This window comes from Anas acuta, chromosome 26 (genome assembly GCF_963932015.1).
Source record: "Anas acuta chromosome 26, bAnaAcu1.1, whole genome shotgun sequence".
Lineage (NCBI taxonomy): Eukaryota > Metazoa > Chordata > Aves > Anseriformes > Anatidae > Anas > Anas acuta.
Window position 1 is genome coordinate 1180603 of NC_089004.1, and position 16913 is coordinate 1197515.

Consider the following 16913-nt stretch of genomic DNA (forward strand, 5'->3'; position numbering starts at 1 on the left):
GGCAAAAGAGAAATGAAAAAACTGGTTTTAACGCCCAAATCTTTCAGGATTCTAGAAGTAGCTACTACCACTGTTGAGGTTTAAAAAGTAAATGACACAGTAATGCCAAAAACTCAGGGAGCTGCCCTTCACACCAAAAGTATCCGAAAAGTTTTCAATGAAAGTAACAGTATTAGCCCCCTCTCCTTTTATCTTTATACACAAACTTATTCAGAATTTTCTGAAGGTTTTCTTGATTTTTCTTTCCTGATAAACTTTCCAACGCTTCATTTAGCTCCTCAGTATAAAAATCCTTAGATTTTTCACAGGGCACCAAGCAAATCTTTCAGTGAAGACTTTTCGGAAATTCTCATTCACTCGTTAGATAAACAAACCAAAATACTCAGCACAGAAACTTTTTCGTCATTCATAGATCCGTTCATATCTGTGAAGCCATCATTTCCTGCTGTAAAACATACTCACCTTCTTCCTATGCTCTAAAAATAGTACCTACTGAATGCGGTATCTATAGAAGCATGTGGCAAGCATCGCACATTCAATTTTATTACTTGATCCCCTCTTCAGAGGAAGTTTTGTCTTATCTTTAATAATCACTACAAGAGAAAATATATCACGGTCCTAATGCGTTCAGACACCTAATATGAACTTCTTTTGCTTCTGTGGATCCTTCTGTTAGAAGCAGAAAATAAATTAAGCAACAGTATTTTAAAGACATTGAGATACTTCTGGATTATCAATCCGTGATAATACACTGGGTGCAGGGGGGGTCCTTGCCTCGATCGTTACAGTGAAAAGCTTTAATTAGCCAGTCAAAGGTTAACTCAAAGCAGCCACAAAAATAAAAGAGAGAGAGGCAGTAAGAAAGAGCTAAAATAGAAAGAAAGAAGAGTACAAAAGTAGACATATGGATGTCTGGGGAGAAGGGTGATTAAATTTCCCATAAATCTTGCATACCAAGAGGTAAGATATTTTGCCTAAGCTCCCAAGAGAAACACAATTCACTCACATAGCTGAGGCTTGAAAGGATAATCATCTCCATATATATTTAGGCTGCCATGAAGGACAAGAGTTGAAGTTGCATGTGGTGGCATGGATTTCCCTTGGCACACTGAAAGCTTTCAGTACCACATCTGACCATAACTGATGGGTGCGTTTTAGGCAGATAAATTTGAATCACCAGAGCTGGAGCCCTGGCCAGGACAGGGACATGAATCCTCACTCATCTGCTGCAAAGAAAAGCACCACCCTGAACAGCTACTCCATCTTTCACCAGTTACCTTTCAGATAACTGAGTTATACGAGACATAAGGAGTACCACGGTTTCAAGATGAGATGCAAGGGAATGATTTTTACTTTATATACAGCAACATTAGGAGAAAAGCATTTGTTAACCCAACTCCTGATTTTGTATTGCACCCAACGGGTCAGAGCCTTGAACAAAAGCCAGAGGGAAAACCAAACGAGCACCGGGCGTCACTCCTGGCAACTTGGACTTGGCGGGGCAGAGCCCAGAAGGCGGCTGCTGTTCAGCAACACCCACGTGCCTGAGGTCCTCCCATCAGCGAGGCCACCTCGCGGCATGCTGCTGGGCTCTCAAGAGCAAAGTACCGAAAAATGAAATAGCTGTGCCAGCTCTGTCATTTGCTTCTGCTTATTCACTGGGTAGCTGAGAAACCCAAGCGCTTTTGAAATGACTGAGTCAATTATTTGCCAGCTTTCTACCGCTCACTCCCGCCACTCCAAATTCTTTGAGGACCGGGGAGGGCGCGAGGGTTTGAGAAATAGGAAGTCTGCTAAAGTTTTCAAACCTTTTCTTCACTAGAGAAGTTTCTTTAATTAATGAGTCATCCCCACAAACACTTCCCAACAAGCTGCATCAACAGCATCTGTGAAATCAGAGAAAATCCCCTAACCCCTGCTGCCGCCGCCACCGAATTTCTGGGTGATTACTCAGGGCGCGGGGAGGCTCCGTGGGCAGAGGCAGCCCGACGGCCGCCCCCAGCCCAGCCGAGAGGCAGCGTGACTCACAGCACGGAGCAAGGGTGGAGGGGGCTGCCAGGAAAACGCTGGAACTTTTTATATATTTTTTTTTTTCCAGCCCAGCTATTTTCAGCCCTCCAGCTCACAGCACCGCCCCGCACCGCACCGGAGACCTGGCACCGTGCCGAGACACGGCCCCGTTGTGCCCCCCCTGCCTCCAGCACCAAGTGATGCAAAGGGAAACTGCTCACCATCAGCTCGTCCCAATGGAGTACAGGAGGACTGGGCAGGGAAGCAGCAAGAGGATAGGGCCGTGGACAGGGATGGCGACAGGGGGACAGTGCTGGGGACAGTGGACCCCCAGGACCCTTCCGTGGTCCCCCCAGCCCAAGCACCATTCCCACTCCCGGCTTCAGCCTCTCCCATGCCTGCTTCAGCTCCTGAGAAGTCAAAGCCAGCTGTCAGAAAAACGACTGCCACTCAAGCTGAGCGACACAATGAGGGGAAAAAAAAGAAGGAAGGCATTAAATTCAAGTATTTGTAAGCAAGGTTTGTTGTTCGTCTCTACGGTTGATCTTTAATTTTAAAGGTGCACTCCCAGCCGGGCAGTGATTTCCATTGTCACAGGCTGCCCTTGGGCTTTTAACGCACAGCACTTCGGTGACAGGATGACAGCAGCTGTCTCCCCGGCCAGGTTTGGGGGGCTGCGGGGAGGGTGGTAAAGCAAGGATAAAATCCACACAGGAAAAGCACCATGTGCCCTGCCACCTGTGCAAACACCACCCATCACCACCACGCTGCTATCCCGTTACTCCGCAGCATCAGGCACACGCACGCCTCTCCCACAACACCAAAGCAGCCAGCAGTAATTTTTTGTGCCTTTACAGCCAAAAGTCAGCAGCAAAGAGGAGGAACGCAGACTAACCAATGAATTGTTCAAGCCAGGCTTGTCCTCACAGTTGCGGATGTGAAGGCACAAGCTTCAGGGGCTGACAGCGGAGGCACCAAACCCTCATAAGCCTTTGATGGTGGCACAGGTGGGACCATCCCCTCCTGGGACAGAGCCGAGGCCCCAAGACTTCCAGGCTGGGAGATGGGAACCAAAGCAGTCAGAGACACCCTGGGTGCAACACCAGCATACAGAGGGGGCCGGGGCCACCAGGGGGGCACCCAGGCATCACAGCACGGCCCCCTGGCCCCCCGCGAGCTTTTGGGGAACGCTATTCAGCAGAACAATGGGAAGGCCTGGAGATGAAAAGATCCAGGCAAGACAGGCAGATGTGACTCCCAAGATAGACAAGGATTTGTAGGCTGGTTTTTTGTTTGTTTTTGTTTGTTGTTTTTTTTTAGCAGGACAGGGCACAAGACATCTGCAGCCATCAGGACGAAGTCTCCGTGCCACCAGGGAACCAACTCCCCCCATGTCACCCAGCTGCGCCCCACCACGGCTTCCTGCACCACGTCACAAACCAGCCCAGTGCCAGCATGGAGGAGAGGAGATCAATAAGACACTGCCCTCTTACCGGTACAAGCGCTTGCTCATACCCACAAACCTGTATGCTGTGTTAGGGTGCAGTTTAACGACAATTTGGGTGACAAAAAACAGCTTCAGCAGCTCCCAAGCCTCCTGTTGCTCAGCTCCACGTGCAAGTAACCCCTCGCTGGTGCCATGGATAGTATGAGCAGGACTGTGCCAGATCAGATGGTGGCACTGAGACAGATTTTTTCTAAAAACATGCTTTTTTTTCTCCCCTATGCACAACAGGCTGAACTCTAGGGCAGGGCCGCTTGTGCAGGGGAGATGACAACTGCAGACTCCTCACAGATCAGGCAGAGCCACCACGGTATGGGAAATCTCCCCATTCAAACCTAAGGAATGCTTGGATGTAACTAGAGTAGAAATCAGAGACAAATACAGGAGAATGAATGAGTTTAAGGACAGTTCTCTGGAATAAACCTAACCATCTGCAAGTCTTTGAATGACAAGGGGATTTCACCCCTTGTATCCATCAGATCTACCCCTAGGCAGCAAGTAGCACGTTGTGCATATCCATGCTGGAAGCTGCCTACAAATGCCACCCTCAGCCAGCATTAGCCTATTTAAGACCACCTAGATCCATTAATTCCACTCAATCACCCAGCTGGGCAAATAAGGAACTTCCTTTACCCAGGCCTGTACCTCTTATGCTACCAAAACTATTGGTTTTTGTTGTTGTTGTTTTGTTTGTTTTTAAACACAGCATCACTGGTCTTTGACAAGCTAAAGCAAGCAACAAATGGGGCAGGTATGTGGGAGTCAAGGAGTTAAACCGCATACAAAAGAATAAACTCACTTCAGCTCTGATTAAGCAGGGCACTCATAAAAACAGAGGTCAACATCAGAAAATATTTTGTGAGTCATGAGGAGAGATTACTCACCATGCACTATTCAACTTACTCATCACAGTGTGCTATGGACAGAACTGCTCACCATGTATTCATTAGGAAACCGTGGCCTTTCCTTTGAGAAAAGCAGAAGGCGGGGGAAAGAGTCATACTTTCAGTTTTGTATGTAAGCCAGTGGGAGGCTGTATCTGCAACGCCAGTGCTCTCTCCTCCCACGGCCCTAATTAGACTTGTAGGGAAATACGTGTTTCACATCACCCTCCTCGGCTCTTTTAGCATCCCAACAAGCCTCAGTTTGTCAGCTGAGCTATTGTGCAAGCTCAGCAGTCTGAAGAGACCCCACTTTTCCTAATGGGCACAAAATAAGCAGCAGTCCTTAAATAAACAGGCATTTATCAATCCAGGCACCCATTGATACAAGGGACTGGACCCTTAGCCCTGCACACAGAGCAATACTAACGCCGCTCCTTTCAGACGTGGTAAGCACACAAAAATAGCCAAGTGACTTAATGGGGGGGGTTACATCACACTGCGGTGCTCGTCGGGCTGCAGGTCTCAGCCATCTCCCAAAACCCGATCTTGGGGAGGACGATCCCTGCCACCCCTGTGCCTTCACCCCAAGTAATCAGCGGGGGCCACGAGCTTCCCCTTCCCCTTTTTCCCCAACTCTCTTTGGGAAACACATCTGACATCAGGAAGCAGCAAGAAAGCTGCTAACCAGCACAACTGGAGGCATTTCTGTTCCTCCCCAGGTATCCCACCTTGCTTCCTAGGAAGCCTGCAGCAGAAAGAGCGGTGAAACTAAGAAATGTTCTGCTTACGTCAAACGGAGCCGAGCTCTAAAACCACAACGGTACATATACCCTGCTGCCAACTGAAGGCTGAGCCAGCGAGGGAAAGAAAGTCTGCAGTTCAGCAGAGTACAATGTTAGCAGGCCAAACGCTGCCATGCACAAAGACCGGGATTTATTTCCAAAGCTCCAGAGTTCATCTGCTGCCGCAAGGGCCAGAGCCGTGAGCGGCGTGCGTGTGTGTATGCATGCGTACCCACGCACACAAGCGTACACTCCCATAATATGCAGCACGATCTTTTCAACAAAACTGCAGGACAGAACATTGATTGGCTCCAGATGAACCATCCACTTCTGAATTACCGTGGAAAAATCTGCAGTGCCAAGAGGCCGGTTTAACGGCAGGATGTTCGGGTTTTGCGGCATTTCTTAACATACGCAGATAGCACATGGGGATAAGCACCCTGCCCACCACATTTCTGATTAACTGGGAAAGAAAATCTATGCACGCTGCCATCCTCAGAACCTGCTGCTCAAGTTTTCCTAAATTAACTAAACCCTTGTTTCCCATGCAGAAAACAGCACTGAAATTCACACGGTGGGGGGAGCAGGTTTGGAGGATTTTTGTTTTTAAGAAAAACCTAGCAAGTTCTGCAAATACACACAAAACCGCTCCTTCCTTCCAGATTAATCCCTAACCTATGTAATCTTTAACCTACACTTCAATCAGACAGCCTAGAACCGCAAGTTAATATTTGGCAGCACGAAGACCGAACCGGTCAGCATTATGCTTTCAGTTTCTGACAATTTAAGCAGAGCGCGCGCCCGCGCACACACACGAATGACAGAGCTGCCCAAACAGGAAAGGCTGCATTAACCAGCGTGTGCTGGAGGCTCCAGCTCCGGGAGCAGCCGATGAAAATAGCACGCCAGCATACATGGAGGATGTTTTGGAAACCACAGATACAGCAACAGCACCGAAAGGCAGCGGCAGATAGGAAGGCACAGCCATCTCCCCTGCCACAAGCCATACATTTCTAATCATTCACACACAAGCACGTTGCGATTGCCAGGCGAGCGGTATCGGCGGCATCAACTGCCCCAGCCTCTGCGTCCCAGCACGTTCTCCCTGCGAAGCAGCACACACACAAGAGCAAGCCCTGAAACACAAGGAATAATCAACAGCACGCAGGCCAAGCACAAGAGCTATCTACACGCACAGGGGTTTCTCCTTTTACAAAACTGTCCTCACTGCCGAGACAAACGCTTGGGGTGAAATATTGTTCAAGGATCGACACAAGCGCCAGGGACAGAAGAAAAACACCGTCCCCAGCCTTTCGCCTCTCGTGAGGTGCTCAGACCGGGCACGGACATTGCTATCAAGGTCACGCATCTCGGAAGGGACTCGGAAGGGGCAGGAAAGAGCCGGGCAAGTTGTGCAGCCCGCGGCTCCCGTAGCCACGCGGGGCCGAGTGACATTTTATTTGAAAGCTGCGGGTCGCAGCTGCCAGCAACCGACAAACCGCACCGGGAGCCCGGGCGGGAGCCGGGCTGCGAGGACAGGTGCTGGCGTGAGGGCAGCCGGGCACGAAGCCCCCCGCCGGGCTCCTCCCGGGCCCCCCGGCCCCACCGAAACCGCCGAACCGCGGCCGTTTGGCCCCGCTCGGAGCGGCTCCCGCTGTTACCCGCTTCCACGAGCCGAGCTGGGGCAAAAGCCGAAAAGTTTTCATTAAGCAGCCCTCCTCCTCCCCGCCCTGCAGTCCGGGCAGCCAATTATAGGCACAAACGGGGAATTTGACTGCCCGGGGAGCCGCGGCAGCCCCCGGGCCGCCCCTCGCCCGCCGCCCGGGGCGCTGCGCCCGAGCCGGGGGCCGGGGCCGGGCCGGGGCCGCCGCGGGCCGGGGGGGGACCCGGGGGGGGAAACGGGGGAAAGGGGCGAGGGGCGGCGGGCGCTGACAGGGCGCGGGCAGGTGCGCGGCCGGGCCGTACTCACGTAGACGGGCAGCGGCCAGGGGTAGACGGCGGGCTCGGCTCCCACCGGCGACTTGAGCCGCAGCTCCAGCCTCTCGCCCATGTCGGCAGCCGGAGGAGCGGGCGGCGGCCCCGCACCATGCTAGGGGGGCCGGCCGGGGTGTGGCGGCCGGGCCCGGCCGGGGGCGGGAGCGAGGGGCGGCGGCGGCGGCGGCGGCCGGGGAAAGGGGGGGGGGGGGGGGGGGGCGCAGGAGGGCGGGGGGGGCGCCGCTCCCCTCGCCTCCCTCTATTGTCGGCGGCGGCTCGCGGGGCTCTCCGGCGCCGCCGCCATCTTGGGCCGGCGTGAAGCGGAGCACAATGAGGCGCCGGGGCCGGGCCGGGCCGGGCCCCACCGACGCGCCAGGCTCGGGGGCGGGGGCGGCCGCGCTCCCTCCCCCTGTCCTCAGCTGCCCTCCCCGCCGCGCGCCCCCGCCCGCTCCGCCCCGCCGTGCGCGCCCCCGCGCCGCTCGCCCCCCTCCCCTCCCGTCCCCTCCCGGCTTCGCGAGTGCGCGCGGCGTGCACGAGCGGGGGGGGACAGGGCCAAGGGGGGCACCGGGGGACACGCACGGGGGGCACGGTGGCGGGGCGGCACGGCACGGGCTGCGGTGGCACCTGGGGACGGTGCCGGGCTGGCACGGGGCGGCACAGCCGGGCTGCGGTGGCACTGGGGGAGGGAAGGGAAGGGGGGTTCCGGTGCCAGGCTGGCACGGGGTGACACCGAGGAGCTGCAGTGGCACGCAGGGTGACAGTGCAGAGCTGTCACGCGGTGGCACACTGCGGGGGGACACTGCGAGGCTGGCACGGCGTGACACTGCCAGGCCGTGGTGGCAATGCAGGGGGGGCAGCACAAGGCTCAGCTGTGTGGGTGCAAGGCCCGCTCGTCACACGGAGGTGACACTGCAAGGCCAGCGTGTCACACTGACGGGAAGGTGTGTGGCGGGGTGGCCGTGCAGGGCTGGCACACCGGGCGTGATGGCACAGCCCGAGTGCCATATGGCTGCTGGAGTAAAGGCTGCAGGTAGGTGACAGCGTGAGCTCTGCGTGGCACCAGGAGGGCACCGTGCAAGGCTTCACACACGGGTGACATTGTACGGGGCTTCGCGATGCACATGGGTGAGGGTGCCAGGGCTGCCAGTGTCCGCTGGGGCAGGGGACAGGCGATGTCTGCTCTGACGGAGCTGCTGGGTTGCCAAAATGCTGCAGAGGGCACCTCGCTGGGGCCACCCGAGGCTTCCAGAGGGTGGGAAACACCCGGTGGCAGGAGGCTTTTGCTGTCCATCTCCTGGCTGCATCCCCCCGCCGGTTCATCTCCAGTGCATCCCAACGGGCAAACAGGGAGTCTCGGGGTGCTGGATGTGGAGCCGCTTTGTGCACCCCTGCTTGGTGCAGCGCACTGGGCAGGGCCACTCGCACTGGGCAGGCAAGCTTCATTCACAAAATGGGTGAAAAAATGGAGAAAAACGCACAAGGTCCAGAGGAAACCAGGAGAAGCTGCTCCTGAAGCTGATCCTTTCCTGGCGGAGCTGTTCCCATACCCCGACCTGAGCTCTCCTCTGGCTGGGACTCCTGCAAAGGCACCCGGGGTCCCACTCCCCCATCGGGACACAGAGCCGTCAGCGATTTGGGTGAACAACTGGCATCACCACGGCCCCAGTGTGTCCAGCGTGGGGCAGGCAGGGGCTGCCACCATGCATGCTTCAGCTGGGCATTGCCCACCAGGCTCTGTGGTGCGGCGTTTGACACCCGTGTTTCTCGGCAGGTCGCTGCCTTTTTGCTGAAGCCCGTGGGCATTTCTGGAGTCTGGTGTGCAGCGGGGACAGGACTCGCTCCGCTCCCCATGTGGCAGTGGCTGCCTCAGCCAGAAACCACCATGGATGGCTCCAAGCTTCGCTCTTTGCACCCGCTTCTTCCCCTTAAATGTCCGTACGTGCGCAAAGCTACATAACTAGGAACGTTTTTCTAAAGAAAACATTAAAATCATCAAGTCAGCAGTGCTTAAACTGCTCTGACTGCTTCTTAAATAATCAATTCATATCTAATTAGCTTACCACAAAAATTCCATTAAATTTAAATAAATAGACATGGCAGGAGTTCTCCAAGGCACAGCAGGCTTCATTTAAAGAATTCTCTTTGAGTTCGTTAGGTCGGTCTTTAATCAGTTTGCAGCCAAAGTCCTTGTGTGGCCCAAGCAGGCTCCAAGGTAAGGGGTGCTGCGGGGGGGCTGGCATGGGCCCATCCCTCTGGCAGGTGGAGAGGAGCGGGGAACTTCTGCAAGGCTGGCGCTAGCTACGGACCTTCAGGGGTATCAGGTGCCGACCTGCAGCATTGCCTGCTCCAGCCCTGCAGGCTCAGCCCTGAAATGGGAAGCTGCTGGATTTTGCTGCTGCAAAAGGAGATGTGCCAGGGAAGAGGAGCTGGTCTCCCTCCTCCCTGACTTTGCTGGCTCTGCTGCATCTCCCACTGGAGATCATCTCTTTGCTCCATGCTAGAGCAATCCAGACGTGCCTGTTTTTTTTTTGTTTGTTTGTTTGTTTTGATTTGTTTTGTTTTTTTTTACTGTGAATAGGTAGAACAGGTTGGACTTGGGGAGGAACCAGGAAGCACACTGCAGCTCCTTGCATGCATGTGCCCGCGCTTCTGGGGCGTGGGGAAGGGAGGTTTCCATGCAGCCACTGGGCGCACAGGGAGGGCATCAATGCTCCAAGGACGTGTTGCACAAGCAATGCACAGAGCATGCCCTGCATGAGCCACATGCAAAGCCTCTTTTCCTGACTTAATTCCCATGCTGTCACTGTTCCTTGGCTCAGGACTGTGGGATCAGGTCCTGGAGTCCCAGATCCATGCGTGTGTGCACAGCAGGTGGGAGCTGGTGGGCGCAGGGGTTCAGGAAGGCTGGAGATGTTCACCACTATCGCCACACATCAGCTCATCCAGAAACTTGGCTTTTCAGCAGCATCTCATCTAGAGTATTGACCCAATTTAGTCGACAATAACAAGTTAGATCACACAACAGGCTAATGCAGGCTACTCTGTTCCCATCGGATTAAATATTCCTGTGTGGTTTACCCACAGGCTGGATGCTGGTGGGTGCAGCCCTGGGGGCTGGCCTTGATTCTTTGCTGTGAAGCCAACCCTGCGAGAGCATCCCCGTGCTGCAGATACCCACATCTGTAACTCCAGCTCCCCCTGATGCAGTCCCTGGTGCTGCTTGCAGTGCTTCTGGTTTTCCTTCTCTCCCCTGAAATCTGGAGCGTGGCCGAGCTCTGTTCACCGTTTCATAGTAGGACCAATAAAACCCTGGCTCTGCAAATGGCTCCCGTTGCACGGCGTGCGTCACAGAGCAGTCAAGCTCTTTAACTCTAGCTGCAATCGCACATCCCAGTCCCCTGTTGGCCTTTCAACAGCCTTGTGAAACAGGCAGGACGCTAGACAACGTGAACACAAACCCTGCTGTGCCAAGCTTCCCTTCCCTTCCTTGCAAAATGGGCCATGTGCAATTTTCCAAGCCCTGTTTTAATCACCAAGGGTCAACCCTGCATTGCTCTGAGGACTTCCCTTCCACATGAAGGAGCAGCATCTGTCCTTTCCATCTGTCCCAGCAGCTCCCTGGGCAAAGCCGCACTGGGGATGCTCCGGCTGCAGTTGCCACAACAACAAAACGAGGCAACAGTTTCCCCGGTGGATGCACAAGCAGCATCAATGCCTTGTGGGCACAATGGGGACCAGGGCAGGCAAAAGGTGCCACAGTCGCGCTGGTGCTGGCGGCACATCCAGGTGGGATGATGCCTTTTGCAGTCATGAGCATCCCCAGGACTTTCACTTCCACCACTCTATTCCCTGGGCCAGCTGAAATGCGGGTACTCTCATCCCCTTCCCCTCAAAATCCGGTCTGTCTCTGCCCTTCTTGGCCCAAGGAGGTGCTCGGTGTGTGCAGGGCTTACATGGGTGTCCGGGGGGAGCCAGCACAGGGGGGTGACACTGTGGCTAATGGGACACGATCCCTTTCCAGCTCTCCACACAGCAAACACCAAGTCCCATGAGGGCACTGGGGCAGCTTCGCCAAGCCCATCCCTCCCAGCTGCCCTTCCCTGCAGCGACCCCATCTCCAAATGTGTTCCCCCCAAAGGCTCCCCCTTCCCTGTTCCCTCAAGCAGCAGCAACCACGTCAAGCTTTTCCCTTTCTGCTGCTCCCGGGAGGAAGGCCTTGGCGGCTGCCCAGCAGCTCCGCAATCCTGCTCCATCACGGGCTCGCTGCCAGCTTGGGCTGGGGGCCGGGAGGAGGGGGAGAACGGAAACCTCACCCCGGCACCTACAAACCCCCGTGGGCGCTGCGCCTCCACGCTGGGAGAGGGCCGAGGGGCAAAGGGCGCTGGCCGCCCACGTGCCAGTGAGTCACCGCACGGCAGCACCCAGCAGCAAGGCGGAGAGCGGCCGGCTGGGGAAAGCCCAAAGGTGGCTGGGCTCGGTTTGAAGCCCCAGAGGGATTTCCGTGCTCCGGAGGGCAGCAGGCAGCCACAAGCTGGGGGCTGCCACTGTTTTGGGGCGCTACGGCACGCACAGCCCCGACGCCCCCGGCAGTGGGGACACTGAGCGGCACGGCCCCAGATCCCCAGCCCCACTCAGGGGTTTTCCATCAGAGCTCTGCCAGGGCAAAACAGCTCCAATTTCCTCATTTTTTTAGGCGCTACTGGAGTTTGAATCCGGCGCCGCGGCGTCCACGCCACCCCTGGGACTCGTGCAAGAGGACAGGGAGGACGAAGCACGGCCGCACCGACCCGCTGTACGCGGGGCTCCTGGCGAGCCCTGAGGCGACCGCACGATTCTCGCTGCCCAGCCTGGGACCTGCAGCGGCTGGGAGCGGCGCTGGCCCCGGCCGGGCCCTGCCGCCCGCCTCGCCCGGCCCGGGGCTCCCAGCTCCGGCCGCCCCCCTCAGCCCCGCCGCTCTCCCGCGCCGCCGGCGCCATCTTGCGGGCGGCTGCGCGGGCGGGAGCGGGGCCAAAATGGAGGCGGCGCCGGGCGAGCCTCGGGGCTGAGGGGAGCGGGGCCGGCGGCGGCCCCAAGGCGGGCAGAGCGGCACCGCTGGCCCCGGGCCGCTGCTTGGGGGCTTCGGGACCGCCCTCAGGGCCCTGTCCCCCTCAGCGGTGCGACACCGGCCTCGGCTCTTTCCCCTTGGTGCGGCGTCTGCCCGCGGCCGGGAGGTTCCCTCACCGGCAAAGCCGCTGCGAAATTACAGCCAAAGCCAGGAGGTGGCGGTGTGTGTTCGAGGAGGGAGCTCGGAGCTGCAGATGCCAGCGGTGGCGACGAGCTGGGAATTTTAAAGGCTTTAAATATTACCGATAGCCACGCTTAGGGTTAGAGACACGCGTTAAGGCTGCTTGTAATTGCAAGCCCTTCGTGGTTTGGAGTGTGGAAAATTTATTACTGCCCCAAATTTTTAAGGGTGAACTGACTTAGGCTGCTTGGCAGCATCTGGAGCAGGCAGAAAACCCCTTAGGGCGTCAGCGTGGGGAGATGGTGCTCTGTGCCCAGGTCTCTCTGTGCTGGGCTTTCCCCCCAAGCTTGTCCCCAGCATCCTGCTTAAGCAGGAGAAAGCAGAGGAGGTTGTGTCCTTTTGGCTTATTTCTGAAAAGCGTGTTAAAAGCAGGCCCCAAGGTCCCCTCTCAGCACTGGGAACACGCGGTACACAGCCCCTTCCCCATCCCCACGTTCTGCCAGCTCCCTGTGTCCCGGCCATGCCCCGAGGTCTTCGTTCCTTAGGCTGGGAGACCCAAAGGTAGGGGCTCACGCCTGTAGCTATTTCTGAATAAAACAAGACCAAACCCATGGGCTCCGTTCTGCTGGGGCCAACAAGACAGCTGTAAGTCAGAACCGGAAGGCAGACAACAAAGGAGAAAAGCAAACAGAAACCGCTGTCCCTCCCCAGGCATAATGCGGCTTGGAGGGCTGAGCAGGTCTCCTTCCCGTTCGCTCTCCCTCCACAAATGCCGGAACCCCTTCTGGAGGTGCTGGTGGGCTGGAAGCGCTCCATGTTTTCTTTTCTCTCTCCATCCCCACAGCACGACCCACCCTCGGCAAGAAATGTCACTGTCTGGGAAGCCACACATACAGCGACCAGGCAGGTGCCTGGCACGTGGGCACAAGGCAAGCTGGGCCTGGGCTGCCCGTGGGAAGGGTGCCACGGCACACACGGGCGGGTGCCCCACCGGGCACCACATCCCCCTGGCTGGGCGCTCTCGCCACCTGGACACGGTGCCTCTGCCCGCACTGGCACGAATCACCCGTGGAGCAGAGGCTGCAGAAGGAGCCACGAGCGTTAGTGACAGCACGCTGCCACCCAGGGCAGGGCGGTGGTGGTGGCACCAGGCCGTGGAGCTCCTTCCTCGCGGGGGACAGGGCCGAAATGGGCCATTATGGGCTGTGCGCCCGCCGGGCCGGGCCGGGAGGCGCCGCAGCCCCGCGCGTCCTCGAGCCCCGACCGCGGCGCTGCTGCCGCTCCCCCCGCCCCCCCCCGCCACGTGGGACCTGGGGGCGTGGCCACGCGGGGAAGGGGCGGGGTCAGCGGCAGCAGCGCCGCGGCTGCGGCTCGAGGACGCGCGGGCAGGCGCGGGGGGCGTGGCCGGGGCGTGTGGGGGGCGTGGTCTGCCCAGGATGGGCGGGGCCTAGCGGGGGCGGGGCCGAGCCCTCAGCTGACCGGCCGCCATTTTGTCAGGCGCTCGGAGGCCGAGCGCAGCCCGGAGCTGGGGGCTCGCGGCTGCTGGGGCCGCCCCCGCCGCCCGCCCCGCACGGGGCCAGCGCCGCTCGCTCTCCGCTCCCCCCCTCCGGCCTCCCTGCCTGGCATGTGAGCGGCTCGGGCCCGCTGCTCTCACCCGGCTTGTGCAGGAGCCGCGGCGGCGCCCCCGGCTGGGCCCGGTCCCTCAGCCCCGAGCGCAGGCCCCGCCGCCGCCACCATGGCGCTGAAGATGGTGAAGGGCAGCATCGACCGCATGTTCGACAAGAACCTGCAGGACCTGGTGCGGGGCATCCGCAACCACAAGGAGGACGAGGTGAGCGAGGGGCCGCCGGCTGCCCCGCGGGGTGGCACCGCCTCGTCCCCCGCGCCGCCCCCGCCTGTGCCGCGCCTCCCGGTGGGGTCCGCTCCGCCGCGGGGTGAGGGGGGCAGGAGGCGGCCCCCGGCCCCCAGCCCGCTGCCTCCTGCCCGCTGCCCGCAGCCCGGGCTCCCTGAGGCCCAGAGGCCTGCGGCGCCCCGGGAAGGAGCCGCTGCTGTGGGGAAGGAGCGAGCAGGAATCAAAACTAGGAAGGGTGGCGCTGGGTGGGGGCAGAGCGGGGAGGCGGGGGGAGAGGGAAGCGAAAGGGAGGCGATGTGCAGGAGGGCGAGGCGGAGGCCTGCGGGGCGCTGCTCTTCCACGTCCCGAGTGATTGCGGCGGGGAGGTGAGCGCTGTGCGTGGCTGAGCGGCTCCTGCACACGGGGCAGCGGTGTCTGTGTCTGTGTGGTGTTTGTCACCATGGGCAGGGAGGCCGAGCACGGTCACAGCTCAGCTGTCAGGTTCCCGATGCTGCACACCTTACAGCTGAAATGCCAGTTCCTCGTTCCAAAGCTGTCGTAGGCAGAAAGCAGCTGGATGTGTTGGCCTGTTATTCCCTCTTGTATTAGAGGCACGTGATCAGGAAATTAGTATAGGTGGCATAATTAGTCATCAAGAACGCATTATAGGAGGCTTCCCACATTGAATTTGAAGTGTTGCATGTTAATTGGGATGTAACGGACACTAAGGGTGGCATTTATGTTAATCTTTAACTAAGTAGTCACGGCTTTAGCTTTCTTACAGCCTAACAATTATATTTTGGAATATAAGTGATTTGCTGCAGAGTTAGTGACACATTAAAGTATTCGTATGTTACCATATCTCTTCCTTAAAGTAGGATATCCGAATGGTATCAGCTATGAAAGGTATCTGAAAAAGAATTGTACTGGTATTACTAGATCAAATGTTTAAGCTAATTTAATCGGGATTCCTAGTAATTTCTTAATTACAGACATTGTTGGACTGAAATGTGAAATACCACTTCCTGAACCATTTGCTGATGGCTTTTAAGCAGGTCATTGCGTGCAGGACAAGGCCTTGTTCACTAGTGATGTGTGGGAAGCTTACATTTTTATTTTACTCTAGATTTGATTTCTGGGCGCTAAGAAGCGTGTGGTGCCCTGCAAATGTGGCAAGCTGTGGAGGAAGGGGAACAGAAATGTTTATGTGGACACTTAAAGTGTTATGCTTAAAGCTGGAACAGGTGAACTGAATGCATAGAGAACTTCACCTCAGCATGCTTAAGCCCAGTTTGTACGATGTCTTGCTTTTAGTAAGCATACTTTATTCTTTTGTGCATAGGCCAGAAAATTTCTTCAACTGCCAGAGCTCTGAGGTTTCCCCTGATGCAGGTCCAGGTCTTTGTGGCTCCAGCCCTTTTTGAGGAAGATTAAATGTACTGTTTAATTTCTAAGATAATTTCATGACAAATAGCTCCTTTTCCAGGATTCTGTATGTATTCAGAGGGTAAAGAGCACAACCACTGTTCTGCGGTCAGAACTAACAAGTTACTGTGTGTCACAAGCCAGACTGAGTTCCTGCTTAGCCTATGACAAAAAATAGTGTATTGGCTTTGATTTCCTCTGTTCTTTGAAGTTAGGAAAAAATACTTGGACAATTTCATAGGGCTCTGTGTGTTTGTTGTTACAGTCTTGTGCGCTCTCTCTAGGATTCACCGAGGTCAAAGCAAATGCACTACCTTCCCTAAGAGGCTGGTGCCAGTTGCAGGGGTTGGATCGTAGCATGGTAGTATTTTAAACAATGGAAGCTTTTCAGTTGGAAATATTTATTGACATTGTGAAATAGGTATCTGTAGGGATAGTTCCTCTTTTATTCCTCATGTGCACAGCAGAAATGAAAAACGGATCTTCAGGATGTGTTCAGCTGAACAGTAGCCATTTCCCTGATGAAGTGTGAGTCTTCTGTAACACGATCTGCTTTGGAATCCTTCAGAGATCTTGCTTAATTACATAAGGTGGCTGCAAACTGCACAGGGTTGTTCATTTTTTTTATTATTTTTTTAGCTCTTGAAGAGGACTGTGAACCGTAACTAAAATGCTGGGCACTGATTCAGTGCTTCTCAGGGAATGGTCTTCTGATTTTCAGGTGACGTTGCAAGATCAGTACAATATTTTAGAGGAAGTAGTTGCAAAAAGATCTTCCTTTCCCACAATGCTTCTATTGTTGATTTTATCTACTGAGTATTGCTCAAATATTGAATGTAGTTGTTTGAATGACTTGTGTGTGTCTCCAGATAACTGTCTAAGCTCAAGAGACACAAATTCCTGAATAGGACCAAGTGTTTCAAACAGACAGCCCAGTAGCTGATGGATCTCAGCTCAGCAGGATTAATCTATGAAAGAGATCTCCGAAAAGGGTGCACAGAGGTTGTTAAATAAAGTGACGCTAAAGAACTGGAGGTATGAGTATTGCATTGACTTCTGATTTAATTAAGCTTTTTGCAGAAGCAAAAGTGTTCTTAAATATGACAGATTCCAATTCCTCTGCAGGTGCCGTCCCAAGCTGTTGGATCTAGCGTTTTGCTGCCGCCTCAGGGATGTGTTTGTAGCGCAGGGCGTGCCGAGTGGTTGTCACCCAGGGCTGGCTGTGGGAGCTGTGGGTTTTGCAAACGCAGCTTTTCACCCAGCGTGCTGCATTCTTGCC

The 16913-nt window shown here is 56.0% G+C and overlaps 2 protein-coding genes across 8 annotated transcripts in view; one reads left to right on the plus strand and one right to left on the minus strand.

The window, feature by feature from the left end:
• The window catches only part of DOT1L (DOT1 like histone lysine methyltransferase), a 71862-nt gene extending 64493 nt beyond the window's left edge, over window positions 1-7369 (minus strand). For all 6 annotated transcript variants that reach the window (XM_068661522.1, XM_068661521.1, XM_068661524.1 and 3 more), the window contains exon 1: window positions 7150-7369. In XM_068661522.1, the coding sequence (XP_068517623.1) occupies window positions 7150-7230 (81 nt within the window). In that variant the 5' untranslated portion in view covers window positions 7231-7369. The remainder of the gene's footprint in view (window positions 1-7149) is intronic.
• Window positions 7370-13855: 6486 nt separating this feature from the next.
• Window positions 13856-16913, plus strand: part of AP3D1 (adaptor related protein complex 3 subunit delta 1) — a 43839-nt gene continuing 40781 nt past the window's right edge. For both annotated transcript variants that reach the window (XM_068661967.1, XM_068661968.1), the window contains exon 1: window positions 13856-14209. In XM_068661967.1, coding sequence (XP_068518068.1) covers window positions 14114-14209 — 96 coding nt within the window. In that variant the 5' untranslated portion in view covers window positions 13856-14113. The remainder of the gene's footprint in view (window positions 14210-16913) is intronic.